The sequence below is a fragment of the Rhinoraja longicauda genome, chromosome 24 (assembly GCF_053455715.1).
Source record: "Rhinoraja longicauda isolate Sanriku21f chromosome 24, sRhiLon1.1, whole genome shotgun sequence".
Lineage (NCBI taxonomy): Eukaryota > Metazoa > Chordata > Chondrichthyes > Rajiformes > Arhynchobatidae > Rhinoraja > Rhinoraja longicauda.
In genome coordinates, this window is record NC_135976.1 from 26,247,263 (window position 1) to 26,266,334 (window position 19,072).

The following is a 19,072-nucleotide window of genomic DNA, read 5'->3' on the forward strand; positions in this document are numbered from 1 at the left end:
CAACAAGAGAAGGAGGATTCAGGATTGGAAACGGGTTTTCATTATACCTGGGCTCCTCCCAAAGTATAGTTGAAAAACAGGAAGAGTGCCTAATTCCATTTGTTGGACTGTGTACAGTAAAGCCACGTAGCTGAATGTTGACCAGCGTTTAGTATTCAGTTTCCCCGCAAGCCTTGTGAGAAATGTCTTCATCAAAATGAACCACTTACCCAATTCCTGTGGATTTTGGTTATCTAGATCACTAGGAACTTCATAAGACTAACAATAAAGCCCAATTTCTGGGGATGTGCTACTTCAGAGCAAGATCAAAGAGAAAGCTGTAATTATAATGATAATTTAAGCTGAAACCCTGCCAAATGGCCAAATGTTATGTCGCCAACAGTAGGGACAGGTGATCGGATCAGCCATTTGGCAGAAGTTGGGAGGTAAATCACTCGGATAGAGTTGGCATTTAAGGAAGGAACACCCAGATGGTCACACTGTCCCATGGATTTATTGCTGGATTAACCTGTGATGGTGATGAGCTAGCTCTGATGTCTGGGCGAATCGACTGACTGGAGTTCTTTGTGGACATATTCCATCCTTCCCTTCTGAGGTCCCCACCTGTTTTGAAAGGATATCCATAATATAGGTGTCCAAAAAAAGCATGGTGCCCTGCCTCAATGACTATCATCACGCCCATTGTGATGTTATCTTGAGGTTAGTTATGACATCAATTCCTGCCTCAGGACCTGGATTCCCCCCCCCCCCCCCCCCCCATTCATGTACCGCCTTAACACATCAGCATTGGATGTGCTCACACTGGCTCTCCTCTCTCACTGGATCACTTGGACAATAAAAATGCATGTCAGGCTGTTGTTCATCGACTCTTGGTGGTCGACACATCCCCTCTAAACTAGTCATTAAAGTCTGACCTGAGTTGTGATGCAATTGGATCCTCAATTGCCTCATTGGGGGACCTCAATCGGTACGAATTGGCGTCAACAATCCTTGTCTAACCATCAGCACAGGAGCACCTCAAGGCTGTGCTCAACCCCCTGCTCTATTCTCTGCCCATGTTGCATAAAGTGGAAACCACTGTCAGGTCCATCCAGGGTATTTACCTCCCTACCATCAAAAGGATCTGCAAGAAGTGCTGCCTCAAAAAGGCAGCCAATGCCATCAATGATTCACACCATCCTGGCCACACTCTCATCTTGCTGCTCCCATTGGGAAGAACTGTGATCTCCTGGTTCAAGAATAGCTTCCCATCATCCATCAGGCTGTTGAACAGTGCACAACTCTAACTACATCCCTACTTCAGCAGCCCTGATCAATGGACTGTCTTTGGCTGCACCGCTTACTTCCGTTTTGCACTCTGATAGTTTGGTTACCTAGCATTACTGATTTAATTTATTGTACATTGATGATTATATATTTAATTTGTGTTATTACATTAATTGGCTAGTAAAAGCTGCAGCAAGTAAACATTTAATTGCTCTGTCCCCAATGTACATGGCGGTTAAACACTCTCGAGTATGCTGGGTTCTGCTCTGAGCAGACTTCAGGGAGAGAAAATGTCAGATATAAAATTAAGATTACTGTATTCACATTTAATGTTCTGCTGGGACAGAATGGTTACTTCTGTTCTGCTGTCATTTAATCCCCAAATCGGACTTTAATGCAGCAGGTAGTAATTCAGTCAAAGATTATTGTAAATGCAGAGGGCAGGGAGACAGTCCTTCAAAGTAAACTAAGTCTGTCTAGTTGAGAATGGTGCTGAAGAAGAATGAAGGCGCTTCCATATTTTACACTTCTAATCAGAACAGTGTTCAAATTATTAATTCAGATATTTTACAGAAATATTAAACATTTTAGTCTTTGTCTATAGATTACACAGGGTAAAATTATTTCTTAGCAAAAGTCTATTAGGTATTAGCCTTATCTGTAAAAATCTGTAATTAAAGTTTGTTTTTTCTAAGGATGTCCTTTCAGCTCAAAGGAACCATGCAATCCGCATTAAAAAGCTTCCAAAAGGGACGGTGTCATTTCACACCCAATCTGAGCAACGTTACTTTGGAGCAGTGGAGAAGGAAGCTGCTGGTACAATATCCAAATCCACCAGCCCGGCTAAAAGTAAAGAAAAGGTAATATGAATTGCTTATGTGGTGCATTGGATTCAGGCTGCTTTAAGATGTCGATTCTGTAGAAATTTTGAGATGTTCTCTTGAATTCCTCAAAGCATCAATTATTTCCAGATCAAAACTGATTACAATACGAATGTTATACCTGCTTTAGAAATATAAATCAAAGCTGTTAGATATCTGTAGTTATTCTGATCATAGAATGATGATGCTGAAAGTGAGCTATGTTTTTCAAAGTGAGGGCTTTTAATGTAGACTTGATTTTTCTCACTTCAATTGTGGGTCAATAATAAGAGGTCCAGGTCATAGGTTTAAAACAATGGGAAAAGATCAATGATAAAATGTCTTTTCACTTAATTATCTGGAACTGCGTGGTATCTGAAAAGTGATGGAAGTTGGTTCAGTAAGTCATTTAAAAAAGATTGTGGACTTGAGCACGAGTTTAGAGTTGCAGAAAAAAAGGGTACGGAACCAAATGTCTGCTCTTTCAGTAGGTGGGTGGAATGGCCGTCCTCTGTATTGCAGGCATCTGGCTGTGAAAGAATCGTATTGATTCTGGGCTGGATCTCAATGCATGATTTTTATGTAGCTGCTGGAACCAGTGTCGGTTAGGGTACAGTTGTCTCATCTTGTACAATTGCTTCCAAACATATCCACTAATGGATTGTACGAAGTGTTCAATTTTTTTGTGGAGGTATTGTTATTAATAATGACTAATGAAAATTTTGTTCATCGTTCAGCACATTTGGTTACAGAATAGTTATTCTATTTATATTAAAATTAAGGCACAATGCCAGGTTAGAATTTAAAATCTTTTTTCCCCCTCTGCATGAGTGAGGAAGGCTTCACTGCAAATATTAAATGACTGCTCTAACCTAGCCATAAAATTCAGGCTAGATCTCCCATCAAATGCTACAGCAACTTCAACTGAGCAATTCATTATGGCAGAAAAAGATTAACTAATTGATCTCCATAAACCAAGCTTCATATGGGTTTGGGGTCTTTAGAAGACAGTGATGTTTCTACCTTGCTGCTTCATTTTCTAACTTTGAAGTCTGTGTTTCTATCCTCAGAATACAATTTTGGCTAATGTCACAGGTGTTATGATGGTGTGAATAAACTAGATTGCAATTCTTGTAAGCGTACAATGTTCAAGTCTGAACAGAGTTTGAAGAAGGGTCTTGACCTGAAACATCACCCATTCCTTCGCTCTGGAGATGCTGCCTGTCCTACTGAGTTACTCCAGCATTTTGTGTATATCTTAGTTCCTCCCTGAACATTCAATGCTCAATGGTTTCTTTATTGTCACGTGTACCAGGTACAGAGAAATAAATGTTTGCATGTAGCTCAGCAAGACTATCCTTGTACATTAGCACAATCCCCCGGTTAGTACAGAATGTACAGAACTGCCCACTGAATCTGTATGCAAGAGGCATTTTGCAGCCCTAGCTGCAACTGTCCACAAAGGCCCTTTGCAGCCATCGCCTCCATCCAGTTGTCCCACGGACTGATGTCCCTCTCCACACCCGACCCTCTTCAGCCATTGTTCCCCAGAGAGGGGGAGGGGCATGGAAGGAAAGACCCCTACAGACTAACATTGCTTTTTAACCATTTAAGCTTTCTCTAGGAACTTAAAGAAATTTCAATGACTGCATGATCGGGACGGATCAGCATCAAACAATCCATTGTACCAATTTTTCTAATGATCCAACAATATCCATATGATTGTAATCATACTATCCTCGGTCATATATTTCTAGGGTAGCACTGTTTTGGGAAGTAATGGAACTGAAATATGATGACGTTACCAATGGGAAAAAAAGCTGAAAGTCATTTTCGTGCTTAATTATTTTTTCCCCCTTCCTATTTGCTGCCTTTTCCTTTCAGCTGAAGGAGAAAGGATACCAGAGTTATAAAACTCCTTTTTATTGTGTGACACCTTTTGTTCAGGAAAAATGGGAGAATCCTTGCAAACTCTGTTTGTATTCCATTAATACATGCTGCCTTTTCTGAATGGGGCATATTTAGGCTTTTAATGGAATGAAATTTTAGCATGGTTTAGTTACAGTACAATTAATATTTGTGGTGACGCAGATTGAATCTTTTTGTGGATAAACAATTCTGGGACGTTGAATGGCTAATTTTAAATAATAAATTGTAGGGCTTTGCAGTGAGCAAGTTATTAGCTTCAATTTGTTTTTCTTGTAGCAGATGGTTATAGCCAGCAGCCAGAGATTATGCCAAATGATCAGACCAGGCTTGCATGCTGTCCAAGACCATGTGAGCAAGGACTTATGACAGGAGTTGATAGTTAAGCTGAGCACCATATAATCCTCAACTATTCACACTCCAAACTTAAAATAACAGGAAGGTTATTGAGGAACTTGAGGCAAGGGTCTGAAGAGTTTCAGTGGCAGTTTCATTGTTTGTGCTTGGAGTTTCTCCCACCCTAATTCATTTTCTTAATTAGGAACATAAGGAGCCCATCTGGTCCTTTTGTGTTTGATCTGCTATTCATCATGATCATAACTAATTTGTCTACCTTTCCCTTTGTGCAGAAATAAATGGGTCTCTTTGGAATGAACTCAGTCCTTCAGGGTAAAGAATTGCAAAGATCCGCATGAGGAAATCTCTTATTTCTACCTTAAATGGTTGTCTGCTTATTTTAAAACTGATCACTTGTTCCAGACACCTGAGGTTGATCAAATTCCATGCATTTATCCTATAATGCCCTGTGAGACCTTTGTACGATTCAGTGTGATCACCCCTCATTCTGAGTACAGTCCCAGTCTGCTTAAGCACTCCTTTGCATGACAAACCACTACAATGTTTTGACCCACCACGTCTGGCAGTCCTAGGAATTGACCTGATGAGCCCTTCCTTCATCCCCTCTAATCCCTATACATCCCCTTGGAGAAGGGGGACCAGATCTGTGTATACAATATTTCAGACTTAGTTTCAACAGGACCCTGGAAATTCAGAACAAAAAGTATATTTTCTTTTGTGTTCAACTCTTTGGCAATAAAAGCCTTGTTCCTTGCTGTACCCGCACGTACTATTCAATTTTGTGCAAAGGCACTCCATATCTTTCCCTTGTCTTTCACGCTGTTCCCTCCCACATATTTATTTCCTGTTGCTAAGGAAATTCTTGATGAATACCATTTAGATATGATAGTGCTTTTCACAAGTGAAAGTTTTAGTGTCATAGTCAGTTATATAGTATGGAAACAGGCCAATGAGCCCAACTCGTCCATGCGAAGATGTCCAATGACATCAGGCCAATGAGCCCTGAGCTAATCCTACTTGTCTGCATTTGACAATATCCATCCTTGCTATCCATGAACCTGTGCAAATATCTTAAACATTCGCATTTGTACCTGCCTCTAACTTCTTTTGGCAGTTTGTCCATAAACCCACTGTGGAAAAGGTTGCCACTCTAGTTCCTATTAAATCTTTCCCCTCTCATCTTAAATTTATTGCATCTAGTTTGGAATTACCCTATCCTAGGGGGAAAAAACAGACCATCCACAGTATCTATACCCTTTTAAAGAAAGGGTATACCCTTTTGAAGACCCGTCTGAAGAAAGGTCTCGACCCGAAACATCACCCATTCCTTCTCTCCTGAGATGCTGTCTGACCTGCTGAGTTACTCCAGCATTTTATGAAATAAATACCGTCGATTTGTACCAGCATCTGCAGTTATTTTCTTACAGTATCTATACCCTTCATGATTTTATAAGTTAAGGTAATTTCCTCAGCTGCCTCTGCTTCAGAGAAAAGTCACATCCTCTCCTATGAAAGAATGTAACCTTTTAAAATATTTCAAGTGTTAACGTTACATTTTAAAAAGTGGATTTTTGTGGCATGTCTCATTTAATGAAAATGGTTAAACTTTATTGGAATTGAACGAATCTGGCGATGAAGACTGTTTCCCTAACTCTGGTCTGACTTGTGTATTACTGGTGAGCTGACCTCCATTGTTGAACTTTTCCTGTTTTGTCATTTTTTTAGGATTCGGAAGAGGGAGTAATTGCATATGATGAAGCTGGGATAAGAATGACTGTACCATACCATATAAAAGAACTGGAAGGGTGTCCAATTCCACAGCTTGGTGATAAGGTATGTGAAGCTTGGATTTACCAGTTCAATTTTACATTTGTTACTTGGGTTAAATGTCAGCTATTAAGCATATTTTTAATGACAACTGAACAAAATGTAATACAAGTCTTAAAAATTGTTCCCTTACTAGATCTTGTGAAGAATTGAAGGTGCCTTCACTCTGGGGTGCATTTTGGGGTACAAGAGAAATGTAGAATTTCTCTGCTGCAAGTTATACGAACCACAAAAATTAATTCTTCTGAAATTATTTTATTAAAGAGATTATCCTACTGAAGAATTTACATGTGAGGATTTGAGACCAAAAGGAGTGTAAGGTTTGAGGATGGTTGGCGTACTGTGGGATGTTTGTGTGGTACCAGGAACTCGAGTACAAAAGACTATGGAATGCACTAGTGAGAAGAAATAGATATTTTTCACTTTTTTACAAGATGTCGGATACATTTTCCTTTCATTTTCTGGTGATCCCTAATTGCCAATGTAGTTGTTGTTTACCAGCACTGAGCAATTGCTGTCAGTGAGGTGAACACACACACACACACACACCCACACTGAGTTTGTTGGGTAGGTCGTTCAAGTTTCTAGACATTGTATTTTCCCTTAGATGGCATTCAGCTTTTTTTTTGGAGCTAAATGTATTCCATCACATTTCCGTTGTGTTGGTAGAAAGACTTTGCAAAATCAGGAGGCAGATTATTGATTTTTGATTTTTTTTTTCTTCCAGTTTCCAGTGTTTCTGTCAGTGAGTGTTTGTTTCTTTCTGTCCTTAACTCTCACATCCCACCCATGATTTTATGATGGGGTATACTGATAATACCATTGCCTTTTAATTGCATGGCAGGATGCTCTTTTGATTATTCCACTGTATGCCTTTTAGTGATTAACTATTATCCCTTTCACTGAAATTTCCCCACCTCTTCAATTGTTGCCATGATACTTGGGTATAATTTGCCCCTTTTAAATTGAGAAGCCGGTGCAAAGCCACCATGTGGCCGCAGTTGAGAACAGCAGAGTTATTTACCAATTTTTTTTAATCCAATGTTGCATGATAATTTTGAACTTTGGCTATGTTGTGTACAGGTGTAATTACTGCAGGCAACTAGTATGTTCCCAATGGGTATTCTCATTGAAGTATTGCAACAGGATATATTAATACATTTAGAAATGGTAGTGTCTTTTAAGTTGCACATTACACGTGCAATGGTTAACAATTATATATCTGTTTACAAGTCCGTAGGTCCTGTAATATTACTGAAGAAAATAATTTTGGCTTTATTGCAGTTATTCTTCTGTACTCGGAAAGAGTAAATTTTGCTTCACACTTATTTATAATCTGGTATGCTTATCACGATTGTTTCAGACCCATTATTTTGCTTAAGAATGCAATTGCTGACTGCATTTGGGTCCTGAGAATTAGTTTCTTCAGTTTAAATAATCTTCAAAACAGTATTAATTGGGGATAAATTATGCAGTCCCAAAAAGCCAATTCACTGCCAGTGAGTTTAGGTAAAACCATAATGGGCACAATATTCATAAAATAATTCAGAACCCCTGTACATGATATAGATGCCTTTTGAAAAGGAACTTCATAGAATTCACCACAGTAGTTAATATCAGAGAAGGTAGACATTTACAAAAGACTTTAAGACTACTTTAAGCACATTTCCACTAGCAAATTGTACACTGAATATGGTTTTGGAATTGGGCAATTTACGACTGTGCATGTCTGGACCCTTAATTTGATCTGGAATAAACCATGTTTCTGTAAAGGCATTAACATTGCTTCCAATCTATCTAAATGCTTTCAAGTTTTGGTGACATTGTCTGGATGATAGAAATATAATTTTCTCCAGAGACCAGGCATGCAATAAATTAGAGTACCTTCCAAATGAGATCTTGCAATGTGTAGGAAAACTCTTTGATTTTATTAGTTGGTGAAACAATTTTAAGTGCGTGAACCAAAACAATTTTAAAGGAGCTTGTCCAATTTTTTTAAAGTTGGCCCCATGCTCGGGCACATGGGCAGAAAGGCTCAAACACCTCACCATATGGAGTGATTCTGTACTGTTCTGGAAAGAATTGGAAATTAAGATGCCTCTAAACTGAATATAACATCACACAGCCTTTATTTGCTTTCTTGCATAAATACAATTGCTAGAATGTGAAGAGAGAGAAAAACAAGCAGCTGGAAAAACTGGGAGGGTCAGGCAGCACCTGTGGAGAAAGGAGGATGGTCACAGTTTCGCCCCTGATGCAGCATCACAACCAAAAATGTCAACCATACCGTTACCGCCTCAGATGCTACTTGACCAGCTGAGTTCCTCCAGCTGCATACTTTTTTTGGCTACAATTTTTTTTATGGCTCAGCCTAAAACAAATCATATCTATTGTGTAAGTTTCATCTTTTGCTTCATAAAGCAATTTGTTTAGGAACCTGTTTGGATTTGCTAGTCCTAACTCATGACATCTGAGACTTAATAAATGTGTGAAAGGTAGTTTATACCATGGAAAGCAACTGGATGAAAAATACTTGTTCCTGTTAAGGGAATGACTGATATCATGATCTGATATAAATAAGAAAATAATGAATAGAGAGGTTTGGGAGAAATTTATTTGAATTTATTGAAATAAATGATTTGAGAAAAGAATAATTAATACACATTCACTTAAAGAACTGCTGAAAAGATTTTACGAGCAGGAATTTTTTCATTGGTAAATAAAAGGGACGGGGAAATGTTTGCTTAGTTGACTTAATTATCTGTTAAAAACATGCTACATTTTTTACTTTTCACCTGCCCTTTATGAGTTTCGGGGTTTGCAATATTTGATCCAACTGAGATTCTTGGCTTCCGATTGTTTTCTCAGTGGAATAGTGTAGTGCCACAGCATTTTTTCTTCGGTTGAAAGAGTAGTGCAGATATATTCCTTTGTCATAATATTAAAGGGTGATGGTAAGGGATAGGTTTGAAAACTAGATCCGCAAGGGACATTCCTTCTCTCCTGAGATGCTGCCTGTCCCGCTGAGTTACTCCAGTATTTTGTGTCTACCTCCGTGAGGCATATTACAGGGTAATGTTTGGGTTGTCTGCTGCATGCTTTCTTTTCAAGATGTTTTCTATCTTTGGATGCATTACTAGTAAGTATGTGTTGATTTACCTCACTTTGTTGAAATGAAATGTATTATGAATTATTTCTGATGCATTGATCTGCCATATAAAACAGCTGTGTTTTGCAATTTGTGACAAGTTGCCACTGAACGATCAGGAACAGCAGTGCTCCAGTTCCCCTGTCTTTTGTAAATCATGAGCACAATTTCCTGAAATTCACTGAAATGACAAAACCTATCTTCGTGTTTTAAAACTAACCTTTTGAAGTGTGTCCCTTGCTCCTGTGGTGAATGGCAAAACCTATTTTTTATGGACTACAAATACAAAGGCAAAATTGTAATCCCCCTTCCCTTGAGTGGATTGAGGCCCCTCAGTTATTTAATATATACATAAAACAAACTACCTTTGACTGATACTATATTTTAGTGACCATTCTGCACGCTCATTACAATCACAACCAGCATTTTGGTATCAGTTGTTCATTGGCATCACTTCAGGTGAAATTACAATGGAAGAAAGCCACAAGAAGCTATGTTTGATCTGTTCTAGTACTATACCCCTGTGTGTATTTCCATCAATATATCCATGCTAGTATTAATCAACGATTTTGTTATATGAGAATATATTGTGATTTTAGGAAACCGTTTCTTGCTTAAAAGATCTCTAATTTCTAATCTTTCATACAGATTGAATTTAGCATTTGTGAAGTTAAAAGAACTGGTCTACAGAGTGCAGTATCAATCAAAATTCTAAATCGTAACCCCAATGTCAAGAGACTTGTAGGATATGTTGCAGCATTGAAGGATAACTTTGGTTTCATTGAAACTTCTCAACATGATCAGGAAATTTTCTTCCACTACAGGTGAGCCTCATTTGCGCTTGCACTGTATTTACTAAACATCATCTGAGTGCATGATGACTTTTGCTTGCATTTTTTGGTTACAAGAGCCCTTGGTTTTTTTTTCTCAACAGGTTTGACTATTTAGATTTGGTGTGCATTTTGCTAAAAATGGTTGCATAATTTTGTACTAGGCCACGTTGGATTTGCTAAGGCTGCCTGGTGTACACCTCAATTATTCTTGCAAGACTGCAAAAAGTAAACACAGCCACAGGGAAAGAAAGCATGGTAGTGGGATGTGGTTGAACATGGGTGGTGATGTGTGTTAAAGTATATCTGCTTCACGGAACGCCTTGCATTCCAAACCATGCATCCAGAGAAAACAATTCAAGTTTGTCCAAACTCTCCTTGCAGATAATACCCTCTAATCGAGGCTGTATCCTTTCCAAAGCCTCCACATTCTTGTAATGGGGCAACCAGAGTTGTATGAAATACTCCAAATATGGCCAAACCAAAGTTTTAAAGCTGCAACATGACTTCCTGACTCTTGTACTTAATGGCCTGACTGATAAAGGCAAACGTGCCATGTGCCTCCTTTACCACTTTATCTACTTGTGTGTACTCTCAGGAAGCTATGGACTTGGACCACAAGGTCCCTTTGCATATCAATGCTGTTGAGGGTCCTGACATTAACTGTCTGCAGATAGTTCTGCTATAACAAGATAGTTGTATTCCTAAAAGAACCTTGCTTTTATTTTTTTTTAAAGTTGATTATAAGAACATTAGTGCCACTGAGGGAAGAGGGCCAATACCTAGAGAGTTTGAGACTCGCAATAAGGTTTTTCCCTGCACGCTTTTCAAAAACAATGGGGGGTGTTTCAACACCATTGAATATTTTTGTTACTGCAAGTGCTAAATGCTGCATGTTTCAGTGTTTAATAGTAACATTGCATATCTGTCAATAGAAGTAAGTGCTTGTTGTTTTCAATGGCCTCTCGTGGTGAAACTGATAGACTGCTTAATGGACAATGGTACTTGATTACTGTGGTGAAGTTACATGGAAACAGTTTTTCCCCTGGAATTTGTAAACTGACGAGCTGAAAAAAGTCTCAGGGAACAAAGCAGCTCATGGTCCTCTAGTTCCCATTCAGAATTGTGTTGTAAGCAATTCGACCCAGATAATACGAATACTGTTCCCCAATTCATCAGTTCTCGTATTCAAATCATATAGACATGTGCATTGTGGCAGAACTAACTGTACTTTGCTTTGCCAAAGTGCAACCTCTCACTTGCCCAGATTGAACTCCATATGCTGTTTCTCTGCTAATATGTGTTACAGATCTATATCTTTTGAAAGCCTTTTTCATTGTGTGTATCTCTACCAATTTTTGTCCTCTACTAACTTGCTAAATCAGTCCATCTACATTTTTATCCACAAAATGCTGGAGTAACTCAGCAGGTCAGGCAGCATCTCAGGAGAGAAGGAATGGGTGACGTTTTGGGTCGAGACCCTTCAGTCTGAAAAAGGGTCTCGACCCGAAACATCACCCATTCCTTCTCTCCTGAGATGCTGCCTGACCTGCTGAGTTACTCCAGCATTTTGTGAATAAATACCTTCGATTTGTACCAGCATCTGCAGTTATTTTCTTACATTTTTATCCACCTCATTCCTAGTTCCACCAACTCAATGGATGTTTCCTTTCTGCCACAAAATTGTTTAAATATTATATTTTTTATTTTTTTTATTCTGAAAGAGGAGTGCAATAATACACCATGATTTTCTTTTCAATTTATACAGGCACGGGTCTTTATTCTTTTTGCCCTGTTTCACATGAGGAATTAAAACTTATTTGCATCTGTCTTCAATAATTTTTATAGATCAAGAATTCTTGATACAACATGTACTGAGATTTATTCTTGGATTTGATTCAGTTTAGAGATGCAGTGTAGAAACAGGCCCTTAGGCCCACCGAACCCACGCTGGCCGGCCTTCGATCACCCATGCACTAGTTCTATGTTATCCTACCTTTGCATCCTTCACACAAGGGGCAATTTACAGTAGCCAATTAACCTAAAAATCTGCATGTTTTAGGATGTCGAAGGAAACTAGCACCCGGAGGAAACCCGCTTGGTCATGGGGAGAACGTACAAACTCTGCACAGACAGCTCAGTCAGAATCTTTGTTGTGAGACCGTAGCTCTACTGCTGCACCACTTAATGGAAGTGCCGTTGTGGAATGCTGTTAATTGGCCGGTTCGATGATAGTGGGTTATTATTGATCTTTGCTGAACTGAATTTGCAGACCAGAACAGTTGTTCATAAAATGTGGCTTTTTTAACTGGAATGGCACTTCAGTCTTTTGGCCAAAATATGACTCTTTTAATGCATTGGACTTGGCACAGAATCTATATCTGGATGTCTAAGCTGAAGAGACTTCATTCTTTTAAGCATTGCTATAGTTGTGTTTGTTTCATTTCATGAATTGATTTTCCAATTCCCAGTGAATTCTCGGGTGATGTCGATGAGTTGGAGGTTGGGGATGCTGTCGAATACAGTTCGTCAAAGGGAAAAGGAAACAAAGTGAGTGCTGAAAAAGTTGCCAAGATTACAACAGGTAAGAACCAGATTAACTTTTTATTTAAATGCTTGTTCTTTTAATCTCGTGTTACAACTGCCAAATGACATTAAGAATTCGAGTTCTGATTTTTGGATTCTTATGGTTGGTTAAAATTCCTAGGTAACAATTTTGATGAGACTCTTAAGCGCCCAAAGAATATGGTTACTTACAAATTCTGTCTGCAGGTGACCACACCAGAATTTTGGTCCGTGCAGTCCTGCAATCAGGACATGTCACAACAGGATACACAACTGCATCCCACTTATTCCATGTTGAAGTTGCCAGAGGTTTTGTTGTACTATCCTCTTAGAAAGGTGTTAATACCTGAAACCAATAGAAACCCAAGCAAAAGTGTGTAGATCTATAATGTAAATCAGTGACTTGGTGTTTTGTTTTGACCATTGTGCCTAGAATTTCTTGAGTGCAGACATGAAGAAATTTTATGGATTACTTTATGTGGAATTGATCTAGGAAAATATTCAACCAATTGAATAGGATTCTATGATGTACTTGACTTGATGTGACTCTCACTTTCGTCGCACTTTAAAAAAATATTTTCAGCATCTTGGGTGTAAAACTCATTTATTATTTATTATTGGTTTTTATTGATATTGGTACTTGTTGTGTTGGTTCCTATGTTTGTGCGATTGTCTTTGGAAGATTTGCACTGTCGCACTGTTTCAGATGTAGCACTTCTAATTTCGTTGTACTGTTCGTACAATGACAATAAAGGCATATTATTATTATTATGTAATTTTATGCTCGTATTAATATTTATGATTCTGTTTTGTATTAATGTTATTACACTAAGTATTCTGTAGGGTTTTTAATCTTCAGATTATTTTTGTTTATTCACTTGCACAGCAGTTTTTTAGGTAGTTTCATCAAGAATTTGTACTGTTTACCTCTAAAATCTGGCTGTAAATTACTGTTTGTATTTCCAAAATCAATCTACATTCCCAATTGCTGTATTCAGGGTTTTGGTGAAATGGATATTGTTAAACCATTGAAAATATTAAATATTCTCCCCATGTAATCTAGGGCTTTGCATGGGCTGCCTTTTTTGTTAGGCCACAATGCAGTGGTGGAAAGATGAGAGGCAGTGCATTGAAATCTCTTCAAGTTCTATCAGATTTGATCGATTCTTCTGTGGGCTATCAATCTGAAATATTGGCAGTTGTGCCCACTGCTCTCATTAATTTATCCACAAGATAACTTCATCCATATTTATCCTAATACAACCCTGGTCTAGCCCAATCAGATTCTCTTTATCTTACTTAACCTTTTCTGTTCCAGATCTGATGAAGGGTCTTTAACCTAAACATAACTATTTCTCCTTTCATAGATGCTGTTCAACTTACTGATTGTTTCCAGTATTTTCTATTATTATTTTAGACAATAGACAATAGACAATAGGTGCAGGAGTAGGCCATTCAGCCCTTCGAGCCAGCACCGCCATTCAATGCGATCATGGCTGATCACTCTCAATCAGTACCCCGTTCCTGCCTTCTCCCCATACCCCCTCACTCCGCTATCCTTAAGAGCTCTATCCAGCTCTCTCTTGAAAGCATCCAACGAACTGGCCTCCACTGCCTTCTGAGGCAGAGAATTCCACACCTTCACCACCTTCTGACTGAAAAAGTTCTTCCTCATCTCCGTTCTAAATGGCCTACCCCTTATTCTTAAATTGTGGCCCCTTGTTCTGGACTCCCCCAACATTGGGAACATGTTATCTGCCTCTAATGTGTCCAATCCCCTAATTATCTTATATGTTTCAATAAGATCCCCCCTCATCCTTCTAAATTCCAGTGTATACAAGCCCAATCGCTCCAGCCTTTCAACATACGACAGTCCCGCCATTCCGGGAATTAACCTAGTGAACCTACGCTGCACGCCCTCCATAGCAAGAATATCCTTCCTCAAATTTGGAGACCAAAACTGCACACAGTACTCCAGGTGCGGTCTCACCAGGGCCGGGTACAACTGTAGAAGGACCTCTTTGCTCCTATACTCAACTCCTCTTGTTACGAAGGCCAACATTCCATTGGCTTTCTTCACTGCCTGCTGTACCTGCATGCTTCCTTTCATTGACTGATGCACTAGGACACCCAGATCTCGTTGAACTCCCCCTCCTAACTTGACACCATTCAGATAATAATCTGCCTTTCTATTCTTACTTCCAAAGTGAATAACCTCACACTTATCTACATTAAACTGCATCTGCCATGTATCCGCCCACTCACACAACCTGTCCAAGTCACCCTGCAGCCTTATTGCACCTTCCTCACAATTCACACTACCCCCCAATTTAGTATCATCTGCAAATTTGCTAATGGTACTTTTAATCCCTTCGTCTAAGTCATTAATGTATATCGTAAATAGCTGGGGTCCCAGCACCGAACCTTGCGGTACCCCACTGGTCACTGCCTGCCATTCCGAAAGGGACCCATTTATCCCCACTCTTTGCTTTCTGTCTGTCAACCAATTTTCTATCCATGTCAGTACCCTACCCCCAATACCATGTGCCCTAATTTTGCCCACTAATCTCCTATGTGGGACCTTGTCGAAGGCTTTCTGAAAGTCGAGGTACACCACATCCACTGACTCTCCCTTGTCAATTTTCCTAGTTACATCCTCAAAAAATTCCAGTAGATTTGTCAAGCATGATTTCCCCTTCGTAAATCCATGCGGACTCGGAATGATCCCGTTACTGCTATCCAAATGCTCAGCAATTTCGTCTTTTATAATTGACTCCAGCATCTTCCCCACCACTGATGTCAGACTAACTGGTCTATAATTACCCGTTTTCTCTCTCCCTCCTTTCTTAAAAAGTGGGATAACATTTGCTATCCTCCAATCCACAGGAACTGATCCTGAATCTATAGAACATTGAAAAATGATCTCCAATGCTTCCACTATTTCTAGAGCCACCTCCTTAAGTACTCTGGGATGCAGACCATCAGGCCCTGGGGATTTATCAGCCTTCAGTCCCATCAGTCTACCCAAAACCATTTCCTGCCTAATGTGGATTTCCTTCAGTTCCTCCATCACCCTAGGTTCTCCGGCCCCTAGAACATTTGGGAGATTGTGTGTATCTTCCTCAGTGAAGACAGATCCAAAGTAACGGTTTAACTCGTCTGCCATTTCTTTGTTCCCCATAATAAATTCCCCTGCTTCTGTCTTTATTACATCTGCAACTTTTTGGTCTTTTGTTGAAATGTTTCATTTATTTTCCTTTATTTTAGTAGGCAGTTTTGCAAAATGAAACAGTAATCCTCAAATTATAGTTTTGCTGCCAGCTATTTAAAATTACAATGACTGGTGTGTTTCCCATTTTAATGTTTTCTTTTCCCATTTACAGTAAATGATCCCAGTGACGAAGTGTATCCAACGGTCTATACTGGTAAAGTGTTGAGGCCATTGCGCAGTGTCGATCCACAGCAGGCAGAGTATCAAGGACTTGTTGAGGTCATAGAGGAAGGTGAATTTCTGTTGCATTATTTCTGAATGATTCTGTAATCATTCCTTTTGAGTATTTAGCAGATTTGATGTGCTTGTGGACAGGGGAGGGCGAGAGAAACAACTGTTAACTCCTGTTTATCTCTGCCTCCCTTCACGCCCCCCCCCCCCCCCCCCAATATTACAACCTTCATCTATGTCTTTATCAACCTCTGAGTAGACACCCATCCATCCTGCTTTCTGTGTTCGTGCATCATTGGTGTTGTTCGGCTATCCCTCCAGTCTCGATGACTCGGATTAGCTTTTGGTTCCCATATCTCTTCTTTCATAATTTTCATCCATGTTTTGGATGGATGGATCATTTTTTGAATTTCATTTACACCAGTAATTTTCTTCAGGCCTAGAAATGCCCAATTCCTTTCCCCACAAACTTTATATTTGTAACCCTATTCTCTCTCCCTTCCCTGCCACCAACCCCTGGTTTCAAACAATTGCTAACTTGCTAAATGGCACCTTGTGCTTAAACTTCATCTCCTTGTTCTTTCATAACTTAAAATCCAGGTCTTACTAAACTTGGTCACCACTCCCTATTATCTATTTGTTTCTCATTATACATCTGAAGCATCTTGCATTCTATTTGCCTCAAGTTGCTATTAAAATATTTTCAAACATCTGCTCAATTAATGTTGAGAATGGAGAAAGTACTAATAATCAGAATAGACTGGTATTCTTTAACACAATTAATGAATTCATCTTTTGTTCTTAATCCTAGTTTGAATCTTAAGGTTCATGAATTGTGGTCATTATTACTTAAGAATATTAATATTGGTCTCATCTTATTTCTCCCATGGCTATATTTCCCTCAACTGTTCTCTGACCATCGATCCTAATGATGCCAACTCTTGCAGTGTGCAAATAGCCATTTGTTATGTTGAAGCCCATACAATGATTATTCAATGTGGACTAAAACCCTGTTCTGTCCCCTCATTGTTTGCACTTTCCTGCAGAGAATCATTCATTAAAGGCAAAGAGCATTTTTTTGGCAACCTGGACCACAATACACAAGTCACTTGTAGCCTCAAATATGTTCTTAAATTGTGCCCGGACTTTCAGATTTAATGGCTTACTGCAGGGGTGCAATAAATTCTGAAAGTAGGCTAAATTCATTTTTCATAAACATTGAACCTTCACGCGAAACTTTATGCTGAAGACATTTATACTATTTAGTACTGAGGAGTTTGTGTTCTTGCAGGGTCTGAGAAAGGTGAAGTATATCCTTTTGGCATCATCAGTTTGGCCAACAAAACAGATTGCCTTCAGAAGGGTGAAACTATCAAGTTCCAGCTATGCACAGTGGCTCAGACAGGACAGAAGTTGGCCTACAATGCCACAACTTTACGGAGAGGCACTGTGGACTGTGTAAAAGACCAGGTGAGAGTTAATGTTGTTTGAACGGTTTATTTCACTGGATTCAGCGCATGGGCTTTCTGGTATACTTCCTCTTGGGTAGCTGTTTCTGACTTTTCACTAATACGTAAAGCTAGTGCAATTTGACATTGAGACCCCTTGCTGCGATAACAGATCCTTAGATTGACTTAAACTATTTCTTCCATCTTTTTGCCTGAATGTCAACAGGCCAACAATTTCCTAGATAATTGGTGGGGGCAATGCAGAGTTGTTAGAAGTGCAACTTTGAAATCAACGTGACCTTCATATGCATTTAAAAATAGGTATTCACTTTTCAAATTTGTTTGATATTTGACGTGATTACATTTTTATTTTCATGAACTAATTGGACGACTATAATCTAATATTTGTAATTGTTACAGTGGAGCCACGACAATATGTCATGTCCGGTTGCTTTATTGCCCTGATTTTAATAAATGTTTGGAGATTTGTAATTTAGTTATAACTGCCACGAGAGCTGTAGCATATTGCAGAGATGTGAAGGTATTTAAGAAACCACCAGATCTAGTTCTTTTAGTGGTGAATTTTGGATTTAAGCTATAGTGAACATTTTCAACGAAACAAAGTGATACACATCTTTCCTTGTACTTGATGATTTGATGAATGTGGCATTTGACATAATGTGGCAACAAGAAAGATCCCAACATTGATTCATTTTGTATCCAGACTAAGGTCAACAAGGTTGGTAGCGAAGATGGGGGGAGAAATATTGCAGTGAGAAGATAAAATAGGCCAAGATCCTTGCAATTGCCCCCCACGATTACCTGAAAGACAATCTCTAGTATCTTTTTCGAATAAATATTAAGCTACAGTATACAGCACACTAAATAACCTATGTACCCATGGCAGAATGCCGGTTTGCTATCTTGTTGCAAAAATAAAGAAATTGGTGTGTCTAGATAAACATTAATTTTATGATGGTGTAATTGAGTGACTGACCGCAACAGAGCATTTTGCGTAAGACGTGCTATTTCATGCATCCAGTCATCACAGAAGCTGGAGATTCAGTTGCCATGGTTATTGGAATCTTGAATGAATGGAAGGTGGACAATTGAATGTCCAACCCTGGGTTTGGGCACAATTACTAAGCGTTTCATAAATCAGTCCATTGTTACTTACATTTGCCAACTGTGTTGACTGGGATTTGGCCATGATTCAACAATGAATTGGTCACAAGCCAAAGAACTGGTCACCTCCATGATTCAAGTGTTTCTTGATGAGCAATTTTGATAGTGTTAGCACTGTAACAAAACTACTTTCCCTTCACCAAACATCCTGCCTGTCCCACCCTAGTCCGCCAAGTCCAAACCTTGATTTTCCCTGCTGTCCTCTTGCCATCTCCCCT

The 19,072-nt window shown here is 39.1% G+C and overlaps 1 protein-coding gene across 3 annotated transcripts in view; it reads left to right on the plus strand.

The window, feature by feature from the left end:
* csde1 (cold shock domain containing E1, RNA-binding) overlaps positions 1-19,072 on the plus strand; it is an 84,302-nt gene that overhangs the window by 53,409 nt on the left and 11,821 nt on the right. For all 3 annotated transcript variants that reach the window (XM_078420857.1, XM_078420855.1, XM_078420856.1), the window contains 6 exons: positions 1,962-2,126; positions 6,135-6,242; positions 10,033-10,208; positions 12,686-12,798; positions 16,163-16,282; positions 17,513-17,691. In XM_078420857.1, coding sequence (XP_078276983.1) covers positions 1,962-2,126; positions 6,135-6,242; positions 10,033-10,208; positions 12,686-12,798; positions 16,163-16,282; positions 17,513-17,691 — 861 coding nt within the window. The remainder of the gene's footprint in view (positions 1-1,961; positions 2,127-6,134; positions 6,243-10,032; positions 10,209-12,685; positions 12,799-16,162; positions 16,283-17,512; positions 17,692-19,072) is intronic.